Here is a 24701-nt window from a genome sequence, read left to right as displayed (position 1 = left end):
TTTCCTCTCTGTTATTGGTCTTCAATTATTGGCGCTTAGTTGGATTTATTTACTTTACGTGTGGTCGTAAACGCGAGCTTTTGTTAAGTGTATCGTTTTATTTTGTTAATTGGTCACGATTCGGATGGGATGTGTGCTGTTTGAAGTCCTTTGCAAGGGAAATTAAATTAATTTTAATGTACACGAGTTGTATTTCCTTTCTTTTTCAAAGCTGAATTGTTTTAATAAATTGATAAAAAATTTAGAAATTGTTCTGTCGGCTGTCCTTGAACACACCGCCGATGTTACGTTAACAACTCGTGATGCCTTTATGAAACGTAGCAATTCTGAGTGTTTATATTTGACATAATGAGACAATAGACGGGACGGTGTCACTTTGTGAACAGTTGGTTATTTTTATTTTATTTTTGCACATTTATTTAGTTTCGCAATGGATTTGTGAATAAATGTTAAAGAGGGGTTACAAAGCATAACACCCACGTCAGATAGGAGGCTGAGACAATAAACCGGCTTTTACTACCTCGAATTGATTACCTTCATGTGTTTCTCCATTGTTGGTTTTAGGAATCCAGTACACAGTACAAAGAAGCTTATTCTTTGTTTAGAGCTTTTTACAGCAGCTAAGCGATATTTCTAAACTTTCTCAGTGTAATTTACACAATAGACAGCGGTTAGAGGCAGCATTTGAATGCTGCATCGTGAGCATGGGCGGTAGCTGGTCTGCGCTCGGTACAACCCTCTGAGCTGCAGACCCAGAGCAGACACTACCGCCAGGTGCGCTAGAGTCCCAGCACTGTCAACACGGCGGCCTTTTCCGAGTGATAAACCCAAAATAGCGTAATTTTAGTAAACCATACAACCCAGCAGCCATGGCGGCTGAACCCGACAGGGTCGAACCTGCGGACAGCGAACAAGACGAAGAGGAAGATGTATACGAAGTGGAAAGGATCATTGACATGCGGGTGGAAGAGGTAAAGCTAACTGCTAAGCTAACTGCCCGGCTAACAGGGCAAACATGGCTGGCTTTTTTTTTTTTTTTGTACTCTCACGACGCATTGCCCACCTCCAGCAACCGTCAGACTCATCGTGTGAACAAAACATCTTCTTAAAATGCATTTTGAACACATTTTTATATATTAGCATGCTCTTAAGTCACTTAATCGCGTGTTTGTGTTGCTTTTCGTCGTCGCTTTCTGCTCATCCATGCAGCGCATCGTTTCCCTGCACAACTTCTCCCATGATGTCCGTTCGCCTCTCCCCTGCTGAGGCCAAGGACGGACGCTCCTGCAAGCTCACAAATGTTTTCATCATTGCTGCTGCTTTGTAGCGCAAATCTGTTTTCTTTTTGTAAAAACGCATTAAGCACGTTGGCGTGATTTTTACCAGCGATAAACATAAAAATAAGGGAATCTTTCCATGTTGAATACATCAACGACAGCTAGCGTGTTAGCATTGTGACTGCTGCACTTGTAACAACATCAGCTGACCGAGAAACTCGCTTTGTGTTTTCTATTCATAAGTTTTTGAGCTGTGTAGATATTTTACAGCCTTTGACTTAAACAGATGAATGGCCACAGATGATACTTTTCTCACACTTTTAATTTGAGTTGCATAACTAGTGTTTTGACTATTAGAAAGTGTAAGCTAATTTTTTGTATTTAATGTTTATATGGCCTTAATTATGCGTTGCAACGCCATTTAAATGTTTTTGACCCTCCTGTTAATAGTTATTATCAAAAAGCAACTCAAAGGATGAATCATGAGGGAAAGACGTACACAGACAGCTGGAAATATTGTCATTATTATTTGTTGACAGCTGCAAAAGTCTCTCAAATTCTACTACAAATAACATAAGATGGATGCACTTTATGTTGTTTAATTTGAATGTATCACAGCTAAAGTTACCTGTGGGATTTAACCATCTAACATCCAGCTGTGTGGAAATAGTGCATAGTTTTGAATAGCTTCAAACTGCTGAATGGTGCTGCCAAAAAGTAACTTGCAAAATATCACATATCTGCAAAGAGTTTTGCAAATGGCCTGAAAGCTGGAGGTAACGTCGTAGTTTGTTGTTGTTGTTGTTGTTGTTGTTGTTGTTGTTGTATCCCCATCCAAGTGATTGTTTACTTGTTAATGACAACATGAAGCTCTGTCAGTGCACGGAGGCGTCTGTGTTGTCGTTGGTGATAATCAAGCCGGTCACCCCTTCGTTTGATGAGTCGGCTTTGTGGTTTTGCAGTTGTGATCTCTCCCATTTTTCTCTCTGTGGTGCTTCTTGACATGATGGTGCCACTTTTTCACGTGATAAATATCAGCCAGCCTTTCACCTGAGTGCTTATTAGTTTTGCATGAGGCCATACGGGATCCTTTCTTTTGTTTCTTTGCTCCTTGATGGTCAGGCAGTTACAATCTTCGTCACATGAGTTCAAATATTTAGTTTTGCTCTAATTTTGACACTCTTGAGTGAAGGTATTCTCTCAAAGGATTGAGGAAAAAGGTTGTTTTTGGAGTTTATGGAATATTTACAGGTATGCAGAGCGAGAAATGTATTTTTTTTCGTTCTCTGACTGAACAAACTTGCATATATTGTTCTTTTATGATTACAGCAGCTGAACTGAAACTCACAAAGTGGCAGCATCATTTGAACGCACTCAAACAGCGTGTGTTTGATAAGTGTGACACAAATATGGAACTGGTTACTGTGCCTCTTTAATTAAGCTGTGCCACAAAGACGAGCGTTGCTTCAGCCTTGGCCTTGAATTTTAGTGTCTTTGATCTCTCTGGAGGAGGTAGAAAACTCAGAGCTGTGAAACTTGTTACATTCCCCGGCTGAACTGGATATTGGATGGAAGCCTCTCTGCAACATTAAGGTTTCATATTAACATCTTCATTTTTTTTCCAGAGTCTCCATGCAGACGTTGTATTAAAATGTGCGACATAATTGCAGCTTTTAAAGGATGTTACATCTCTTCTGCTCTCTCCTCTCTGTGAAAATCACAGTTTTTCACCCTCTGGTGTGGACACACAGATCAACTTCTGGTGGAAAAATAGTGTTTTGCCTACGGACATTTTTAAGATCCAGAGTTGGACTATTTTACAACTGCTGTCCAAGAAAGCTCGCACTCAACTAGTTTCCCGTCACCATTAATGCTAAAGCAGGAATCCCGTCTGGGCTGTCTGTCAGCCATGTTGTTACCTTATTAGACGCACACGGTGCAAGCATAAGAGTAAATTCTGCTGCTCTGGTACAGTGAAGTGTATAAAAGCTTGCTTTCCCTTATAATAAATCTGTGTGCCATGTCAGTAACTGTGTGTCTATAATGTGCACTTTTTTGTGTTTTAATTGTCCCATTTATTTGCCTTTAAACTCACAGGTTCAAGTGTTTTTATTAGACATTAGGAACTCGCATGGTGTAATAGTTTTGTGAAGTCTGTCAGCATTGTTTGCACACTTTAGCTCATTATTCTGCTGGCGAATGAACAGTGTTAGTAGTTGAATTCTGACAGTTATTTGCCAGTGTGACAGGTCATCCTGGAGGGTAATACCAGATGTTCATATCTCCCCTTTTCACTCTGTTTTCAGGGAGAAGTGCTCTACAGAGTTCGCTGGAAGAATTACTGCTCGGATGATGACACTTGGGAGCCAGAGGCTCATTTAGAGGACTGCCGTGAAGTCCTTTTGGCTTTTAAGAAACAACAGGCCGACGTCAAGGCCAAGAAAGAGGCCGAATCCAAGAAGAGTGTGGTAAGTGAAAGCGGCTTTTTATTCGGACTGTAGACAGTGATAGCTGACCGGACACAGCCTTTATCAAGCAAAATGTTTACTGTTAATCACTGGCTGCTCGCAGAGAGCGGCGTGGAAACGTTTGGCTTAAAAAGATGTCGGGTTAATTATTAAGAGACTGTTTAACCACCTCAATGACAGAAGTTCTCTGTTGATGATGCACACATGCAGTAGACCAGAGAAACAAAGCAGAATTAAAATGTAGTCATGTGTTTGTGGATTTAATTTAGTTTTACATAATCTCTACTTAACTTTTAGTTGGTATCAACTTTTCTTTGAAACTTGCAGTTTAAATGATCTGTTCCAAAGTAGACGTAATAGTGAAGATGCAGTAGTGTCAAAGCTTTGGTCTGTTTGTCCCATTTAAAGCTGTAAAATTCCTTATTCTTCCCGCAGTACTGGATGTTTTCTGCACTGGATCGTGAGATAGAAGCAGCTGAGATCATGCCTTCTTGGTTATGATTATTAGAATTAGGATGGAGGATCTCTCTGAGATTGGATTTCATGTTCAAATGATTTAAGAAATAACCACTGTGGCATTCCCTGTTCTACTTTCTCATTTTGACTCAGAAGCTCCCGACAAAGAGTGACGTGTTTGATGCCGACTCAGAGAGTGAAAGCGACAAAGATCCTCCGACTGAGGCTCCCGTCAAGAAGAAGAAGAAGAAGAAGAAGACCCAGGAAGAAGAGGAGGATGAAGCACCTCCAAAGGAGAAGAAGAAGAAAAAGAAGGACAAACGTAAAGAGGAGCCGAGGCCGCTCCCAGCGCCGGAAACAGATGACGAAGAGGAGAGAGTCCTAACTCCACCTTCTCCTCCCAAGGAGAAAAAGACTGAGACAAAAAAGCGCTTTGTTGACTCTGAAGAGGATGACGACGAGCCCGTTCCCTCCAAAAAACACAGGAAGGAAAAGGGAAGAGAGGGAGGAAAACATAAGAGAGACAAGGGAGAAGAGGGAAAGAAAAAGAAAGGGAAGAGGGAGCGGAAAATTGAAACCTCTGACGATGAGACGACTGCTCCTCTGGACGATGAGCTGAGTGAAGGCCCGTCAGAATCCCAAATGGAGGTTTCTGCATCAGAGGCTGGTACAAAGTCTGGGGAAAAGGCAGGTTTGGATGAAAAATCCAAGCAAAAGAAAGGGAAGTGGGAAGTAAAGCTGCAGGGCATCAAGGATCTTATTCATGACAAAAAGAGTAAAAAGCAAGATGTCACCCAGAAAGACGCCAGCCTGCTGAAACTTAAGATTCAAACGTCTAAAAGCAAGGAGGATACCGCTCCTCAATCAGACTCGAGTGATAGCTCCACCCTGCATAAAAAGGCCAAGAGCAAAGGGAATGAGAGCACATCAGCACCACCCAAAGCTGCTTCTTCCTCTACATCCTCGTCGTCGTCATCATCCTCCATCACAGCCACGAGCACCACCAAGGTTAAGGAGGAGGAGGTGACTAAAGAGGAGGCGTTGGGACAAAAGGACGCCAGCGGCTCAACCAACCTGTTCGAAAAGTTCCTGTTAAACTGCGAGGCCAAGGACCGGGCCCCCCGCAAGCCGCCAGTTCACCAGCCTGTGGCGGAGAAGAGCAGCAGCAAACCCGCAAAGGTGCAGGAGCTCAAACTGTAGAGCAAAGCACAGTTAAACACGTTAAAGTTCCATTTGTTTACCATGTTTTTTTGTTCCAACACTAGTTATTAGGAAAGATTGAGAAGATTTCCAAATCAGCCAAAGACTCCACAAAATCAGAGCCGGAGAAGACGGACCGGACCAAGCAGTCAGAGGGTATGTACCAGCTCAAAAACGTGCACGGCTCAACGAGCCAAACCCACGCACGTTTGCGTGTTTTTGGCTTTAAATGATATCATCCTTTTTTTTTTTCATTCATATTTGTGCAACATTGTGCATTTTTGAGTGTTTTTATGTTTTTATGGGTTTTTTAATCACAAAAAAGTGCACATTGAAACCCATTCAAATCACTATTTTTCACTGTGCACGAATAGAAAAAATATAAAACGTGCATCTTCTCATTTCTCTGCTTCATTTGAGGCTTAAAGTGTTTGCTCTGAGGGATTTCCTGCGTGATGATGTCATTTTTACCATATATGGAAGATGGAGAAAATTCCTGCTTTTGTGAGGTTTTGTTAGTCTGTTCCTCTGCAGAGTTACTGGGAGGGATGATGGGAGTTTGACTAAAAAGGTGGAGTGTTTTCTCCAGGTTGGGGGAGGATTTTAAGCATCTGGGTATCTTGTTCACGAGTGATGACAGGTTGGACCGAAAGAAGCTCAGACAGACCGGGGCTTCGTCAGCAGTAATGAGGGCGCTGCTCCGGTCCGTGGTGGTGAAAAAGGAGCTGGAAGGAGGAGCTTTCAGTTCACTGCTCCATCTTTGTTCCAACCCTCATCTATGGTCGCAGATCTGGGTGGTGACCCAACACAATCTGTTCAGGATGCCACCTGGTCGGCTCCCTTCAGAGGTTTTCCAGGCACATCCAACTGGGAGGAGGCCCCGGGGCAAACCCAGAACTCCCAGGAGGGATTCTACATCCCATCTGGCCTGGGAACGCCTCGGATCCCACAGGAGGAGCTGGAGAGCATCACTGGGGAGGGGGATGTCTGTGTTTCCCTCCTGGACCTGACCTTAGAAAGGCAGAAAACAGCGACTGGGTGGATAGATGGATATTTGGTATCTATGGTTACGATGGTGCAGGTTTAATAAATTCAGAGAGTAGAAAAATCATATTGATTTAAAATATTGTACATCTTGCTTTTGATGAGCTCATTTTTGTGCAAAGGGTTTTTAACGCGAGTATTTGACAAAAATACTCGTGCATGTGACTAAAATGTTGCTGCTAATCTTTCAGCTAATCCAGCTGCAGTAATCGCACCATTGAAAATCCAGTGTGCATCAGGTGTAAAATGGATAAAATAGAGTTGCATCATGACAAAAAGGGTTAAAAATCTTTCAAATGAATTAATACTGATGCTGGTTTAAAGATTTCTTTGAGTTGTACCATTTTTATAGCTTTTTTTTTTACGTTAACGTAACAATTTAAACCCCCCCCCCCCCGTGTCGCACTACACGGGAAGGATAAGTGGCTTGGCGAGGTAGCTCTGGGTTTTTAATGTTGGTTCACTTCTTGTCACCCAATCTGCTCCAGAGCCGGTTAAGTTTGAGAATAGAGACGGCACTTTCTGACCAATCAATTGTGATGTCATGCAGTTGTAGTTCGATAGGTTCCAGCTGTTAAACGGGCCTAAAAATATAACAACTCAGACTGCAGATGTGTCACAATATGTAAACAGGAGTTTGTTTTGTTAAGAACATGCCTAAAACAACCAAGTCTCCTCCTCTGGGGAATAGCAAGGCACAAACTTGTGATGAGCAGCATTAATGGATGGTGAAAGTCTGGCTATGACCTTGTGTCTAAGAACAATGGTCTCCTGTCTTCAGCCCCCAGATCTGGCCAGAGTCACGGCTTCAGCTTGGACAGCGACGAGCGTGAAGACGAAAAACCGCGAGCAGCAGATGATTCCCGTGAACGTAGGGACAGGCCAGAGGAAGCGCAGCGTCCAGGCTGGGAGAAGAGAACGCCAACCGATGACAGGAGGAAGAGGAGAGAGGACAGCGAGCCCAGGCTCTTCATGGCATGTGATGACAGCCAGGACCCACCAGAGAGCACAGACAAAGCTGGTATGTCTGCTTCCAAATGTCAAATAACACAAACTGGCTTTCGCTGATTTCAGTTTTAACTTCATAGAGAACAGGTGCTTGTTTGAATTCAGTATTTCAACCTTCCAGCTGATCATCACTCTGCATTGTGTTGCACAGACAAGGGCCAAGCTACTTTGAGCCTGGGAATGGACCTCAACCTGGACTGGATGACTCTGGATGACTTCCAGAAGCATCTCAATGGAGAGGATGAGATCTTGTCGGGTCCGCCATTATCCCCCAGTAAGTCTCATTCTTTCTCACCTGAGTCAGGTGCTCAGAGTGACCACTGTGTGTTGGGAGGTTCTGTTCCTGCAACAAGACGTCAGATAACTGTTTTTGTTCCCATCCAAATGACGTACTCACCCCTCTCCAGTCTGCACATGTTCTCCCTCTGGGTTGCTATTCAAACGAATAGCTAGTTAATAATCATTAAACTCATGACTGAGTTACATTTTACAGGTTTTTTTTTTTATTTATAAAGCTATTTATAAAACAAATAAATTATAATTAACAGATAGAATAACAAAAACATAATAGATACAAATGAAAAGATATGGAATATAATACTTTATTTTAATGCTTCATGAAGTACATTTTAGTTTCTGAGGTTCTGTTGTGGTTCTGATCTCCTCCTGCCTTTTGTCTTCAGGTGAGTTGCGAGACGCTGTGAAAAGTGGAGATTACATGTCTGTTAAATTGGCTCTAAATTCCAAAGAGGACTACAATCTGGAACAAGAGGTTTGTGCCCACTCCTTCCAAACCATCTTATTTTCTTTCTCCATCCAACTTTATTTAATTTACACTAAAATAAAAGACAAAAGCACATTTTGCAGCTTGCACCTTGGTTGCCCCGAGTGCGTATGTGTTTGTGTGATTGGTGTCCAGTGTGAAAACGATGTAAATCTAGTTTATGACCAGTGTTTATCAGGCCAGGTCTGATTCTATGAGGGGAGAAGCAACATCTGGATACATCTGGATAGTGTAGTGGTAAGATCACCGCCTTTCATGTGGGAGACCTGGGTTTGAATCCCCTGCATGAAAGGTACCACCTCCAGTAGGTGTCCTTTTGCAAGACTCACTCACCCACCTACCAGTGTTAGTCCTGTCTGCCAAATGCATAAACATCTGGACACATCTGGACACATGTACGTGTGCGAAATAAATAGGAAGTTGTGCCCAAACTTTTAAACTTGTTCTGAATGTGCAAAGCATTTTACATACACTGTTGTAGATTGTGACCAAACCAGACGTGTCATATACCCGAATATGAATATATTATGAAAATGTTAATTTGTTAATTGTTAAAACACAGAACAGGTGACACACAGTTAGTCATTGATCTGACTTTATCACATTGGTCTTCTGAAACCTTTTTGGGGCAGCACAGGATACTCTGTGTTGATGGCTCTGCAGCATAGCAGTGAATTGTTCATTGTGGCCATACATTTCACCGGCTGGGACTCATGTCTCATTGCATTCAAAGGAGTTCAGTAGTTAGCTTATAAATGCTTATAAACAGGAGACTTTATTTTCCAAACTCTTCCACCAAAGTCTTCGAGATCTACATCCACAGACTTTTACTGTTAAATGTCTCCTAAAAAAATCGACGCTTCAAGACTTCAAAACACCGTTTCACCTGCGACAAGTCCAGGTAAGAATGAGATCTCCTCTTTTTAAACGTGATATTTTTTAAATATTCTGTTACTGTAGTATTTCATGCTGATAGATACTTAGTTTGATTACAACTTTTGGTGGCGTTTTATCTAGCAGATCCAGCTGTTTGGTCAATAATAGGCTTTAAAGTTAAGCTGTGCTTATCATGTTTAGACAGGTAAAGGGAAGGTTTGCTTGCTTTCAGTCTGAACTGTATTGTTGACATCACTGTCCCTTTTGATTTCATTAAATTGATTACATTTAGTTTTGATTTATCGGCCATATTTGCCTTTTATTAATAGATCAGTGTAGTGACAGATGGAGGCTATCATTAAGGGATTTTCTCAGAGCTTTAGTCATGAGTATTAGAGCTGTAAATGGTTTCTTTGTGAAGGATTTTGTCACACTTTGGTTTCTAAAGTTAGAAAAGGATCAACATAAAACACTTGGCCACTGTCTTGTTAAAGTTTTATTGCATGCCAGCTTTGCACCAGATCAGTAGCATGACCTAATATTGTTAATTCTTCATCATACATTGAAAAGGAACTCTTTTGGACGGACGTTGGAGATTATAATTTCATCTTTCTTTGCAGTGAATGAGCCGAAGGAAGAAGACAGCGAAAACATGAAGTAGCTGGACAAGATGAAGCAGGTACATAATGTATATGATTTCAGAACATGTGTCATCATCATTTAATACGTATGCAGCATGCACTGTTGCTAAGATCTTTAATCTTTGGATGCGGACATTTTAAGCGCAGATCACATCTAAATCAGTGATAAATACATGCATGTGAATGGCTGGACGCTGTTAAAGTGCTCCAATGTTTAGCATCTGTACATTAGCAGGTCCAACACTTTGTTTGATGTTTTAGCCACATTAATGACGCTTTTTGTTAAGCTACCAGTGACACTGGTATTTAAAGCCAAAATCTCATGTAAATCGCATCAACGGTAATATGATTATTTGTTTTAATTGTAGGCCTTTGCATGCAGGTTTAGTATCGGTTCATATTCTGTTCACTCCATGTAGCATTTCATCTGACACCCCATGACTACTTGGTTAGACATTTACAATGTCAATACGCTGCTTGATCCAATAAAGCCATTAACTGTTCTTGAATGGGTCACATGTGGTTTTTGTACTGAATATTTTAAAGGTGTCAGGCTGTTTTTGTTACACAAGTTGGGCTAAAACGTGATGTGTGGCCATCACCTTGACTTTTGTTTGAATGAGCCTGGATCTTGATGGGGCATTTCCAAGGTGCTGAAGTGTTCGAAGAACAATTTAAAAATGTGCAAAAGATCTTCAAAAAAGCAACATCAAAACAAAACGTCACCACCACCTTTACCAAAGTTCAAAACAAATTTTAGCTTTTGTCTTTCTACCCACACTTATTTCCTTAAGTGTTTGTGTGTTAAGTTAGCTCAAATTTTTAAGTAAGATCTGATTTGGCAATGAGTCTTACATATACTTGTTCTTTCGCAGGTGTGTACTATTGGTGAGAAGAGATCATTTGAAGGCGAAAGGAGCTTGATTGAAGAGAGAAGTTCGAGTGGTGCTCTTAGGTTCACTGCTAACATTGACAGTGCAAGAAATGAAGAGGGTGCACCCAAAGAAAGAGAGAATATCCCACATGATTTGGATTGTCCAAAGACTGATAACAAAATGCAAAGCTATCCTGCCACTGAGCAAGCGATAGACAAACATGACAAAACGCAACAAGGTGGGGACACTATAGCTGAAGGCTGTGGTAAAAGTCAAGGAGAGGAAAATCAGAAGGCAGCAGAGAAAGATGAGACATCAGCTGATGCAAAGAGTGCTTCATCAACCAAAATGGGTTTGAACACTGATAATTCAGATATAACCAGAAATGCAAAAAAGCAGGTTGAAAAGCAGGATGACGCAGGTAAAACTCGCAGGTCCACCAGGCAAACAAATCGCTCGGCTGGTGAGGCAGAAGATGTGGCGGTAGGTCAATCAGACGTCACAGATCGAGTTCCCTCTGAGTCGGCCACAACAGAGACGGTTAAAACACGATTACGGCGCCGCAGAAAAGCCGTGGAGAACAGACAACCAACACGATCAAGTCTAAGGGCTCGTAAGAAAGTGATAGAAGCAAAGCCGACCAATGCAGATGAGGAGAAGAAAGAATCTTCCAAAAAGCACTTCTGTTTGTATTGCAAAATGCCTTTTCCCCAACTTGCCAAGCACTTGGAAAAGAAACACGCTGAGGAAACGGATGTTGCACATGCTATACATTTCCCCAAAGGTTCCAAAGTCAGGCAGACATTGCTTGACCAGATTCGCAATAAAGGAGATTATGAACATAACTGCCAAGTTCTCAAAAGTGGAGAGGGAGAAATTGTGAACAAGAAACAGGCGAAGAAACGGGCCGTGTCTGTCCGTGACTTCCTGCCTTGCCAGCACTGTTTTGCATTTTATCGTAAAACCGATTTGTGGAGACACGAGCGGTCGTGTAAAGTCAGAAAGGGAGATCAGAAGTCCTCTGAAAAGATTAAGAGAACCCGGTTTCGCAGTGCTTCCTCCCGACTGCTTCCAATGTCAGAGTTCCTAACTGGAAGCTGCAAGGAAATAATCCACATCATGCATCAAGATGACATCTCAAAGCATATCAGTGTCGATCCCCTTATTTGTAAATTTGGCAATACGCTGTCTGTTAAGTATGACCACGATAAGTCTCAGTTTGCTTACATTGCACAAAAGATGAGGGAATTGGGTAGATTTATTCTTGCTGTTAATGAACTCGACAAGAGTGTGAAGTACTTGCATGAAATATGTCTGCCATCCAGATTTGAATTAGCCGTAGAAGGGGTGAAAAAAGTAAGCGGGTTTGACCCCTGCTCCAGTAAGTTTAAAACCATTTCCCTCGTCTCAAAGATCGGCTATTCTTTGAAACGAGCTGCCGAGATAGCTTTTGGAGAAAGTCGCATGACGGAGGACAGCGAAACGGAAAGCGAGTTGAAGAAGTTCATACATCTACTCGATACAAAGTGGAGTGAGTCTTTTTCACGTAAAGCACTTGCCCAGTCTCTAAAACAAGAGATCAAGAAGGTGGAAGTCGACAAATCAACTGTGACAGAAGATTTGATCAAACTCCACACATTTATTACAGGGGAAGAGGATGAGGCCAGGAAGGAGCTGAAAGAAAGCCCCAGCATGTCGACATGGAAAAAGCTCAGCGAAGCCACGTTAGCAGATGTGTGTCTCTTCAACAGGGGAAGGGTTGGAAATATTGGTCGACTTCTGTTGCAAACTTACACTCAGAGAAAAAGCGGGGGGACATTTATGCCCTCTGCAGATCATGTGAGGAAAAGCACTAAATTGGAGTTGGAGCTTGGTTCCAATTTCACAAGATTGGAGCTAGAAGGTCAGTACGGCAGGAACATGTTGGTGCTGCTAACTGACAGGATGGTTTTGTCCATTGACTTGCTTGTTGAGAACAGAGAACAAGCAGGTGTATCGAAAACGAACCCATACCTGTTTGCAAGGACTGAAGGTCCGTCCTTCATCAGAGGATTGGATTGTTTCCGAAGGGCGGCCGTGGAATGTGGAGTTAAAAACCCAGACGCACTGTTATCTTCATCACTAAGAGAGCAAATAGCCAGCTGCTGGCAGCTAATGAGCCTCGGCGAACCTGAACTGGATCAGGTGGCGAAGGTGTTGGAAAGGAGCTGCCAGGAATGTTACAGGCTCTCACAAAATGCATCCCAGCTGGAGGAAGTGAGCAAACAACTGTTAAAAATGGATCGAACACTATTATCAAGTCCGCCGAGCACTGCAAAAGATGGTAGGTACCTTTTTGTTCTGTTGGGTCTTTGTGCATTGATGTGTAAGGCGAGATTAGTCTTTCTCTGAAGATGAAGTCTGCTCAGTTGTAATGGAGCAGTAAGTATTAAAGCAATATATTTTCAGGACTTTATTGTTAACCTTTGAGCTCCACCTAAAAAGAACATTCTTAGATTGTAAAACTACTGCTTTCTTAATTAGATGAAGCTTGTGTTCTACAATGATTCTCAATACTCTTCTTAGGGTCTGGACAGAAGCCCGCTTTAAAGAGAAGGCCGTGGAGTGCGAACGAACAAGCTGCTGTGAAACGTTACTTGAGTGAATTTATCACAAGAATGAAGGTTCCTGGCAAAAAACAATGCAATGCTTGCATAGCTGCTGAACCAGATCTCGGAGGAAGGTCTTGGACAGATGTCAAAAACTATGTACACAACACACTACAAACGATGCGCAGGAGAAATAACCAGCATAAGTCTGACAGGAGTGGGAAAGCTCTGAGTCCAAAGAGTCCAAAAGCTGCTGTCCAGACCACAAAGATGGATGTGGAAGACACCAGTGATGTGTGCACCATGACAACCGTGAACCCAGATCACCTGAGAGATAGTTCAGACTGTTGTATGACAATGCAGCCGCCAAGTGACTTAGGAGACTCGTCACCATTTTCCCAGGAGATGACTGCAAGTTATGCGTCCATGTGTTACAGTAGCACAGATATGGTCCATACGGGTCAATCTTTGATGTCTACCTTCACACCATTGAATGCTACTGATACCCAAGTGGTCCCTACATTTACCCCACACAACACTACAAACGCCCTCATGCCTTCTGTGTACGCATCAGAAAACAACCGAAGTCTGTCGTTGGCTTCTTTGTATACACAGAATGCCTCGAGTATGCTTCCCCCGTCTGTGTTTACCCCACATGAGACTACGAGTTCGCCACTGATTCCTTCTTTTACTACCTTTAATGCCCCCAGTACCTCAATGGTTCCTACATACACGCAGTTGAACACCCCAAGCTCACCATTGGTCTCTGCATTCTCAACGCTGAATGACAGAAATAGGCCCATCATGTCCTCCTTCACAACTCTGAACCATTCAGTTCCCCCAGTTTACCACACAAGCCCACCACCTAGTGTCCCTACAGCTGCACAGGTTGTCCCGTCAATCCATGGACACGGCGTTTCTGACCGAGCACCACTGGTGCAGGAAAGTATAGCCACGTCTTCCACAGGAAGACAGTCCACGTCCGGCGTTAAGCCTCAAAAGAGAAACAAGAGGTTGTGGAGCGAGGAGGAACAGGCCGCCGTGAGGCGTCAGCTTGGAGACTTCTGTAAGCTGGTGAAAGTACCGGGGAAAAAGGATTGTGATGCGTGTTTAGCTGCAGAACCTGCGCTGAGCAGCAGAACATGGAGGGAAGTCAAATATTTCGTACATAACTCAATTCAGTCACTGAAAAGAAGAGGTCATGTGGTCGCCTCCAAACAAATTATCCCACCAGAGCCAGAGACTCAGTCTCCAAACACTGAGTGGGATGGTCCTGTGTATCTGTCGCTGTAGATACTTCTCATGGACATGCACAAAAACAATTGATCGGTGAAGATTTTAATTGAACTAGGCTCAAAAATAGAGTTTTTGCCATGTAAATGACCTACAGATGCATTTACAGACAGTCCTGCCATTTTCAAATTACACACATATTAAAAAGTGTCCTAATACTTTCAATATCAAGTCCAGTTGATCAAGCTATTTATTGCATGAATATAGTCTAAATGGTTGGAAGTAAGGATGTTTCTACTGTAGCTTTGGCTCAGAAAAAGCAGATTTGTGTTGCATATCGTATGCTTGTATAAAACACTGTTAGACCATCGCAGGTTATCTCTATGAAGTCGTGTAAGTGGACCTTCTTTTCCTGCTGGATTCACTTTCAATGGAAAGCAGTATCACTCAGTCGAGCTTTCATGACGGTGAAAGTCGTGGCTGAGTTGCTTGAAAGGCTCGATTACAGCGAAGGGGGGCGTTTCCCTCCCTTTTTCTCCAGAGCACAGATGGCCCCAGTGACTGTGCATCCATCGTGGGATTTCCTCTTGGAAACTCGCCGATACGTCTGCCGTCTCTTCCTGTACCGTTTTCTGTAGCATTTCATGTATTTTGATGAGATAGAAAGTCTACCAGCAGAAGTTTTCAGCCCACCTCTCCAACGTGAGGAGCGGGTTGAGATGCTTTGCATAATTCCTTAATGCCTAGCCCAAGTGTGCTATGTTCTTGCTTTAGCCAGTAGCCTCTCCTGTAGGTAGCCTGCAGCAGTAATGACATACCTTCCTTTCTGAGTGTAGTAGCTCTGTGTGTACATACCTGTTAGTGCAACATGGGTAACCTTCTTTATTTTTTATTTGGGATCCTGTTGATCATTGTCCAATTACCATTTTGTTTATTTCCGCAGTATTATTAGCTTTTTGTAACGCTACACAGTGACTGTTTAGAACATTTTATTGTATTTGGGGTACCTTATTTGAGGTAAAATACACTACACTCATTTTTATTCTTTCTTTTTAAACTTCTATTATCTGGATGTTTGTCATTAGTATCCATTAGCCAAGATCTTGCTGCCTTATTATATGCATTTTATCATGTTTTTGTGTCCTTATTATAGTTGATTTCATCAACTCAAAGGGGAACTCTTCCCCTTTAATGCTTAACGAGTAAGATCCTGATAACATTTTCTGGTAATCCAATTATTTAGGATTTCTTTAAACAAGCACGATCTGTTAATCTTGACTGCACAGGCCATTTCACCGATGGACAGGATCATGTCCTCAAACGTGGATAAGACCACAATTGTTGTCCTCTTTAACGAATGTTCTGTTTTGTAATTGAAATATTTAACGTTTTTAGACCTTAAAAATTTCAGATTAAATATTGAAAACAGGTTCAAACTGCATTTTGCTTTGTATCTGTTAGCCTTGCTGTTACATTTCAGTCCTAAACCCCTTTTTTCATCACAGCTTCCCTGTTACACTGGATTCTCAGCGAGCTCTTGGGGAGATCGAGACGATCAGTTCAGTTGGACGCGTCACCTTTTGTAGAGCAGAATTATTTTTAAGTTGTTGTCTTTTAGTTCAAAAGGAGAAGGTACTTGTCTTTGTCACAGGTAGAAGTGTTTGTATTAGCATCAGTAGAATTTGTAGTTAACCTGTGCTTAATAACCAGTGTTCATACCAAAGTCTTTAGTGTCAGACGTGCATAAAACTCCGACTGTGGAGAGTGCTGTAGAGCCGGTCCGATAACCTAATTCAGCCAATTCCACTAATGTCTAAGGAGTGTTTTCTTCCCGCGTCGCTGCTTGTAAAAGAGGGAAATATCTATGTTACAGCATATACTGCAGTTACACATGGTTGTATTTGGAATATACCCTTGTTTTCTGGTGATGCAAAGCTAAGATTTGCTGTTTTGTCCCATGCATTTTCTTTTAATTTCTTTTTTAAGGCTACTGTATTAGCACATATTGCTCTTCATCCTGTTTACTGTATGTTGCCTTCAGTTGATGCTTCCTACCAAGTATTGTAAGGAACTGCTTGTACAATAAAAATGCTTCTTGACTTAATTTTTGAATATTTTGCTTTGAAAAAGCCGTGTATTCCTTTTAGGGGGGTTTGGATATTAAAGTTGGATGTGTAGCATGTTTTGTTTTCCACAGTTTGTGATCCTGAAATGTGCACATGAACATGGCTCCCCTTCAGTTTCTTTAGGAACTCTGCTCACTGACGTGTGCCTCAGTGTGAACATCCAAGACGAGCTGCAACCTGTTCAGCAGCAGTTCAGTGAGAACCTTCCTGTTTTACCCCCTTTTGAGTGTAATGCTGGAGCTCTGTATTTGTCTGTCCACAGGATGTCAGCGGCATGTCGCTGTGCATGCTGGCAGCAGCGGGGGGGCAGGACGACATCCTCAGGTTACTGATAAAGAAGGGGGTGAGGGTAAATGCTCGGCAGAAGAACGGCACCACAGCACTGATGCATGCAGCTGAAAAGGTGATTCAGCCTCTTACACAACATACTTTCCTATATGCATTTACTGTATACATAACTAACCTTTTACTTGTGAACTTAATCGTATTTAATTAACTCGTATTTACTTAATTTACTTAATTCGTATTTGATGGTTTTTGTCTCCCAGAGCAAAAGAAAGAGAGCAATAAGCACTGAAATATAAAAAATTACAGATCTTATCCAACTTGTATGACCAAACACAAACGATGTCAGAGGTAGAGACACAAGTTGTGCATTTAGTGTCATTTTTTCTTTGCTTTGCCATCAGAATTTCTTGACGACGGTTGCAATCCTGCTGGAGGCAGGCTCCTACGTCAACGCTCAGACACTCGGAGGGGAAACGGCTCTGATGAAGGTGAAGCTGCATCTCACAAACAGACCTCAGCTTTATTTTCGATGTGATATTTCCGTTCAGAAACGCTGCCCAACAGGGATTCTTTTACGATTGTAGACCTTGTTCCGTGTTGCATATATCATGGACACATCTGGTCATTATAGACACGTTTAGAGACTTTTTTAACACTATGACATTCTACAGTGTGCTGTTTGGTGGACTTTACTTATCAAAGCCAAGTATGTGGGCGTGCTTTTGTTCATATGTTGTGAAGGGAGTATGAACAGGTTTACGACAGTCACCCTGCTTGTATTGGTCTTAGTTAATTGTCACTTTCTGTCCACCGTTGCAGCTGCAAAAGATTACAATCATGCAAAGTGATGTCACAAAATGATTGAGTCTCCAGAAAGTCGACTGCCAGTAGGCTCACAAACTTAGAAGGGCAGGAACTTCCCTTGGTTGAGCAATCTGTAAAAGACGGGCATTAGAAATCTTTTATTTGCATTTTAAAAGCGATTAGGAGGTGTGTTAGATTACACCTTTTCCTCTAAATCTCCATAGAAATGGCCCATGTGCTTTATAGGTGTGATGAATGCTGGTGGGAGCTGTTTGTGATGGAGGATATGAGCAAAGGGAACCTTTAAATCTGTCATTTTAATTGGAGAAAACAGCTTTCCTGACAGATGTGGAATTAATTTTCTCTATTTTACATAAAAATACGAGGGGCGAGGACGAGGCTGCTGGCAAATGTGATCAATTTGAGTCCTAAGATGTTACAAAACTTGGCTTTTTGGGTGTAGAAGAAGAACTTGTGTATTTTTTGGGGGGGATTTAGAGGGATTTGCAGTGATGGGATCTTTCCAAAGTTGTGAGTAAATGTTCGTTTCCTTTAGGCTTGTAAAAGAGGGAACACAGACATAGTGCGCCTCCTGCTGGAGTACGGAGCGGACTGCAACATCACGTCCAAACACAAGAACACTGCTTTATACTTCGCCAAAGTCAGCAACAACCTGATGGTGTACGACCTCGTCAAAGATCACATCAACATGTAAGTGCCACCCTCAGCTTAAGGGATGTCTACTCACAGAAAGACAACAATTTAAATAATTGACACATTTAGACTTAATTTAGTCAAAGGTGTTGTTGGAGGTGATTGGACCACCATTGAACACCATTTGGATGTGTTATCCCGTTGCACTGCAGCGTAAAATCTGCTTCCTGTGCATGTGTCCATCTCCCAGGCTGTCCAGTGTGGCGGAAGACACCATCCGAGCGTACTTTGAGTCCCGCCTGGTGCTGCTGGAGCCCGTCTTCCCTCTGGCCTGCCACAGGCTTTGTGAGGGACCGGACTTCTCCATGGAGTTTGGCTTCAAGTCACAGCCACAACCAGAGGGTAAAACACCTACTTATTTATGTAAATGCACATCTTCTGCACCTCACAAAGCAGAGAAGATGGTAGCCTGCTGTTGGATGTGATGTGATGTCAAACAAAAGTGGTCTAAGATGCAAAAAAACGGTACATTTGGAGGCATTTTTGGCATCAGTCGCCCCTCCAACAGTTGGCAAACGTATCAGTTCACATTAATCTCACAGATACTGCTGTTTAAATGTTTCGAAGGTATTATTTGGTATTTGTCAGGACAGATAATTGAGATTTCTCTCGATAAATCAGCTGAGCCCACATTGCTTCTGATCTGCATTCCCACAATGCATCTGTCACCCCCTGCTGTTCCAGGTTCAGGCATCCTCCTCTTCATCTTCCACGCCAACTTCCTGAATGAGATCACAGCCAGGCTCTGCGGACCCTGCAGCGTCCACGCTGTGGTGCTCAACGACAAGTTCCAGTTGCCCATCTTCCTGGTTGGTTCAAAAAGTCCCGACTCACTTTTACTGACAGGCTTAGCAGAACAAACAAGATTTATTTAACACGTAAAACCTTTACAGCCTGCACAGGTTAATTCAGTGGCACATTTTTCCATAATAAGTCGTTTTTTTTACGCCTTTATTGTGGCTTTCATTGTCATTTAAATTGATCGTACAAGCAGTTTACAGATAACTATAAATCCATGTTCCATGTATTAAGGAGCTTCGAAACTCATCAGTTCCTACATCGACGCCATCAGGAGCTGGAACATGTGCACTGATTGTGTTTGCAGCATTATAGGAGGCCGTGAACTCCATCATACATGTAAATATGTATGTTCAATGTATTTGTTGGACGTGTTTTCCAGATGACGCAGTGGTTAATGATATGCGTATTTCATCAGAGCCAATTAGCAGTCTAGAAATGTGGTGATGAGTCGTCTTCTTGGGCCACTCTTAGCTAGCAACTCTTAGCCAGACCCATTTCAACACGTTACGGAAGCAACATGCGTGAATGAGAGCAGCTTTAATGGGAGTCTGGAGAGGATCAGATGATACTCTTCATACACAAGGTTTACAAACTGGACAGAACTGTAAATATTAGCAACATTAGCATCATGGCCAGCACATTTTTCTTCATGGGACTTTGTTGCTGCAGCTAACATTGCAGTTAGATGCCTTCAGGTAGGTCAGGTTAAACTGTCTTTTAGCATCTGGTATAAAAGGGAAGTTTCCTGAGATTAGAGGCTAAAAGGATTTGGAATTGTTAAGTTATTGATTTTCTATCAGTTTAGCATTGTGTTCACCGTATCTGTGGGGGGGTTGATACTAAACCCAGAGTTTGCTCTGTGTGGGATTTCAGTTGCTGCTGCAGAAAACCTGTGTCGCATGCTTGTTTGCTCAAAGAAAATTAGGTCAGGAATTGATGAGCGAATCATTAAAGAGCCGGATCGATAAGACACGAGGATAGTGTCGCTGGTGTCAATAAGATCACGTCAATTCCCATCGATCATCGTGTTAAACGAGCATTTTAAAGCTGCTTATTATGAAGCTTCATGGAGAACTCTTTAGCTTCACTTTGTGCTTCTTCTTTTCTTTTTCAAAGTTGATGTAAATACTGACTCTGATGAAGCATTTTACTCATTTTTCAGAAGAGTTCACAACATACTTATACTTAAAAGGATAAGCACTCAATACTTGGTTAAAACTTAATTCAAGCAGACTCGTCTCCATTTTAACAACCAGCATTTTGTTTATTCCAACCATTTGTGATGTTTTCCATGCAACCACCTTATGAAAGCATGTATTCATTCCACATTTCCACAGGAAATCTTGCTCTAAATGATCCTGTCGCTTATGTGCTTTTGTTGGGATTCTTCTGTCTAATCTTTAAAACGTTTAATGTTAAAGTAACACGAGAGAGTTTGGCTATTTTTCTGCTCTTTGGCTCCCCCTAGAGTTACACCACTGTCATTAAAAACAAATCTCCACGTGAGACCTGCACACGAACAGCCAAACTCATGATTGAAAAGGCCACAAAGATGTCAGGCGACCATAAGGTGAAACAGTTTGGTGGGGAGCAGGAAACCTAAGTTAGGAAGTATCTCAGCCACCGGCCGCTTTGGGGGACGTTCAGGGCCCCTTAATGTGCGGAACAATAGTCAACAAGGCAGTCACATAGATCTCTGTTGTTTCTTTAAGGTGGAAATATGCTGGTTTCTCTTAATTGTTTCTTTTTTGGCTTCAACATTGCAGGATAGTCACTTCATCTACTCCTTCAGCCCGGTTCCAGGCATTAACAAACTCTTCATTCGTCTAGCAGAAGCACCAACAGCAAAGGTGACTCACAAGCACAAACACACACATTTAAAATGTTAAATGTGCATGTAAGAGCCTCCGCTGCCTGTGAGGAAGTTGAATAATCTGACAGATGATCTTTTTCCTGGTTATTTTTCAACCATCGAAGGGATGATTGATGACTCGGTCTCAGTCATGTGGACAGATATGTTTAGCATTTACATACAAGGGATAGAAATGGGCTGAGATTTGGTCCAGTTTGAGCAAAGAAATATGATCATAGAAGTTGGGATTCAGGGTCTGTGAATACAAGACGGCCTCAGAGCGAGCAGGAACGCAGTTTGGTGACATCAACCTCAGACATCAACCTCCAATGATGCCACACGGGGTGAAATTTTTCAGTTTTTTACAGACTTACAGACAGTCTGTTCTTGCTTTAAAGCATTAGTCCAGGCAAAGTAGCGTTTTACGACAGACTATTTGTAAAATAATTTTTAGCAGCTTAGATCATTTCTATGAGGTGTCCAGAACAACATACTAAAAGTCCTAAGAAATCCCAGTTGAGGAAATGTGTTAAATTCTCATTAATCCGAGATGTGTGCCAATAAGGCAACGGTACACCCCAATGGGGCCATTTTTTTCCTTCACTCCTATCAAAATGAGACTTAATACAATGAAAGTACCCATGAAAAGTAACATTTTTTGTATTACAAGTTTCTTTGAAAATGAATTTGAATATGCGAATGAGCTATACACTAATCAAAAATGCCCCAAATACACCCAAATAGGGTTAATTTTTTCCTTTACTCCTACCACAATAAAACTTTACATAGTAAAAGTATCCATTAAAAGTAACTTTTTTTGTATTACAAGTTTCTTTTGAAATGAATTTGAATATGCACATGAGCATCACACTTATTGAATATGTCCTAATTTGCATCGGCAGAAACCTTCATGACAGATACATCCAATCATCCTCCTGCCGATAGCTGCGCTCACTGCTTCTCTGCTGCTCTTTCCTCAGGTAAAGCTCCTCATCTGTGCGTACAGAGTCCAGCTGCAGTGAGGATGGTGTCGGAGCCTGTCCACCATGTTGACACCTGACTCCAGACCGGACTCCGGCTCTGCTTCGTTGCACAAATTCGAAGGTCCTGCGAGGTCGAATAAGCCATTAAGAGCAGTCCGCCCGTTGGTGATGGTGTGGCTGACATTTAACTGTTGTGGGTGGAAGGAGGCAGTCAGAGCCAACCTTCTCTTTCCTCTCTGGAGTAACTCTCAAGACTAACCCCCCCCGTGTCGTGCCTTTTTCCGAGTGCCACCTCTTGACGAGGTGGATAAACTAGTGTCGATTGCCAGCCTAGCTTGTGTGTTTGTGTGTTGCCTCTTCTTGGAAAAAGGGGATTTTTTTCCACAACTGTTCTCTCCATTTTTCTCTTTTTTTTTTTAGCATTTTACAGTAACAAAGGCAAAGCTTTCTTTCACCCTCCCGATATTACTTTATAAAGGTCTAACTTCAGAGTAATAACTGGGTTTGCTCTGGAAAAATCATTCCGAAAAGCCTGTTTATGCAAATGAGATCAGGTCAGATTTGCCTGTTTGTTGGCTGAGACACTACATCTCTTCTGAGGAACACGTGCACATCCTTTTATTCACCCTCTTGTTTGCCAGCTGTTCATACACCAGAATGAGGTTATTTTAAAGTGAGATGTTTTAATGAATGAAGAAGTTTCTTTTGCCTTACGTGCGAAGAGTAGCTTTTTATATTTTCCGGTCTGTACATATTCACATACTATATATAAATATATACATACATATATGCGGTTATGAAGTTTCATGTGATGATCCTTTTTTTTTTTTGCCACCGTATGAGTGGGTTAAGTTATTTTGTGCAGTTAAAAAGCTCAAATGTTTAAGGGCTAACATGTCTCAGAGCACCCTGATCCGTCCATTTGAATTTGTTGATATTAAAAAGCGCCACGGATTTCTGATACTTTTACACAAACGCTGTCCCGAGTCTGACAATCTTTTTTTTTACCAGCGATTTAAAAGTGAAGCTGAGGGATCCCAGCAGCAGCGTGAGGCTGCATGCGATCTCAGCTCGGACGGGACTCTGCTGGCCACAATTCATCTCTCCCAGGAGTCCCCCTTTTAAAGAATGTCTCCTTCCTGTTTTTCTATCGTTTTCTGACCGTGTTCTTGTCAGTCGATTCGCTGCAGAGCTCGTGCTTATCTGGTGCTACAGCTTGACGTTCTGCAGAAATCAAGCACAAACTTACGCCGTGTTCACGCTCCTGCAGCAACACCCGAGCTGTCGCTAGATGCATGCCTTTAAAAGGCAGCAGCATGTTTTTAAATTACAGGCAACGCATCATGAAAGTATTTTATCGTTCTGGTTTTTGTCTTTTAGGAAATACTGTTTCAGAGCAAAGAATCAGTGCGTGTAAAAGGTCGTGTCTGTCGTTTAATGACTGCTGGAATTATTCTGCTGGGAAGTGTTGGATTAATTGGGAAAATCTGGGGTCCTGTACATCTACAGAACCAAAGACGAGTCTGGATCAGACTTCCCTGCTGATTCTGGGTCGTTTCTGCAGCCTTCTGTGATCTGATTGGTTCGTGTTTATTACCAAATGGGGTGAAATGAGAAGTCGGCTTCCATCAGGAGCATAAACCATCAAATCCAGCATCGATTAGAGATGCTCTCGGTAGTCATTCTTCAACAAAACCGGCCACATGACAGTAATGATGAAGCATAAACTCAAACCTCTGGAGTTCCATTTGATTCTCGCTCTGATTACACATTGATAACAAAATTGATTATTTCTGCACCGCTTGGCGATGAAATCATGAAAGGTGGGAAGGAGACGGCAGCTCCTGTAGAACTGGTGAAAACGTCTGCATTGTGCATAAAGAAGCTGTTTGTTTTTGCCAGTTTTAACCCTGATTTTCTGAATACTTTGCCCATGCCTGGACTTCACCTTCACCTGTTTGGGTCAGAATCTCTCCAGCAGGAAAATGAGCTGTCTGTAGAGGTGCTGCAGACGGGTCGCTGTGTCTCTGTCCTGAATAAAATGTGTAGACTTTTAAAGAAAGTTCCTCTGGCTCTCTTTCAGCAGAAACTGTGAGGTGGACGTACAACACGAGGCATCTGCTCCGGTTAAAGGGAAAACTTGGTGTCTGCTTTGCACAGAAAGAGAAGGTTTTAGTCTTATTCTCTTGGCCTTACAAAGCATTTTATAGCTGATTTTATTACTTGTTATGAAATCTTTGTAATAATCATGAGCTGAAAAACCACACAAACATAAAATTGTCTGTAGATTCGCACACAGTGATTAAAGCAACATAATCCGATTTTCTTTTTTAATTAACCTGGGATATCATGCATCTCAGGTTCATTACAAACCTTAAAATCCTTTCTCCCATCTTACTTACATTATAACCCGTAATTTGATAGAGATGTTCTGGGACTTTGTGTAATGGGCCAACACAAAATGTTCCCCACTGGTGAAACTAAGACATCTTTCAGCGTGAGAAAAGCCTTAAAGGCTGAACCCATGAAGCTCGAGTAGCTGAATAATGGTTGTACCCTAAGAGACGTACAGCTGTAACGGCTTCAAAAGACTTTTAGATGACTTTATACAGACATTCTTCAAGAGAAAAAGTTGCTAATGAATGCTAATTGAATTAAATAAAATAATTACTGTAAATATTAG

The 24701-nt window shown here is 42.0% G+C and overlaps 1 protein-coding gene across 3 annotated transcripts; it reads left to right on the top strand.

The window, feature by feature from the left end:
• The first annotated feature begins 745 nt into the window (after positions 1-745).
• On the top strand, positions 746-24701 carry mphosph8 (M-phase phosphoprotein 8). 3 transcript variants are annotated; one of them, XM_072397460.1, is made up of 14 exons: positions 746-971; positions 3584-3745; positions 4358-5380; positions 5467-5557; positions 7227-7466; positions 7605-7727; positions 8137-8225; positions 16839-16979; positions 17266-17352; positions 18225-18379; positions 18573-18724; positions 19067-19191; positions 20950-21033; positions 22016-24701. In XM_072397460.1, exons 1-14 carry the CDS (start codon positions 870-872, stop codon positions 22055-22057), a joined length of 2616 nt encoding a protein of 871 aa, XP_072253561.1. In that variant the 5' UTR covers positions 746-869; the 3' UTR covers positions 22058-24701. The 3 variants fall into 3 exon arrangements, with proteins under 3 accessions (XP_072253561.1, XP_072253559.1, XP_072253560.1); XM_072397458.1 differs by lacking the exons at positions 16839-16979; positions 17266-17352; positions 18225-18379; ... (2 more) ...; positions 20950-21033; positions 22016-24701 and adding exons at positions 10630-12952; positions 13195-16562; XM_072397459.1 differs by lacking the exons at positions 746-971; positions 3584-3745; positions 4358-5380; ... (9 more) ...; positions 20950-21033; positions 22016-24701 and adding exons at positions 9370-9792; positions 10630-12952; positions 13195-16562.

Source organism: Leuresthes tenuis, unplaced genomic scaffold, assembly GCF_036924035.1.
Source record: "Leuresthes tenuis unplaced genomic scaffold, fLeuTen1.0.hap1 SCAF_12, whole genome shotgun sequence".
In the NCBI taxonomy this organism is placed as follows: domain Eukaryota; kingdom Metazoa; phylum Chordata; class Actinopteri; order Atheriniformes; family Atherinopsidae; genus Leuresthes; species Leuresthes tenuis.
This window is presented reverse-complemented; position numbering and strand designations above follow the sequence as displayed.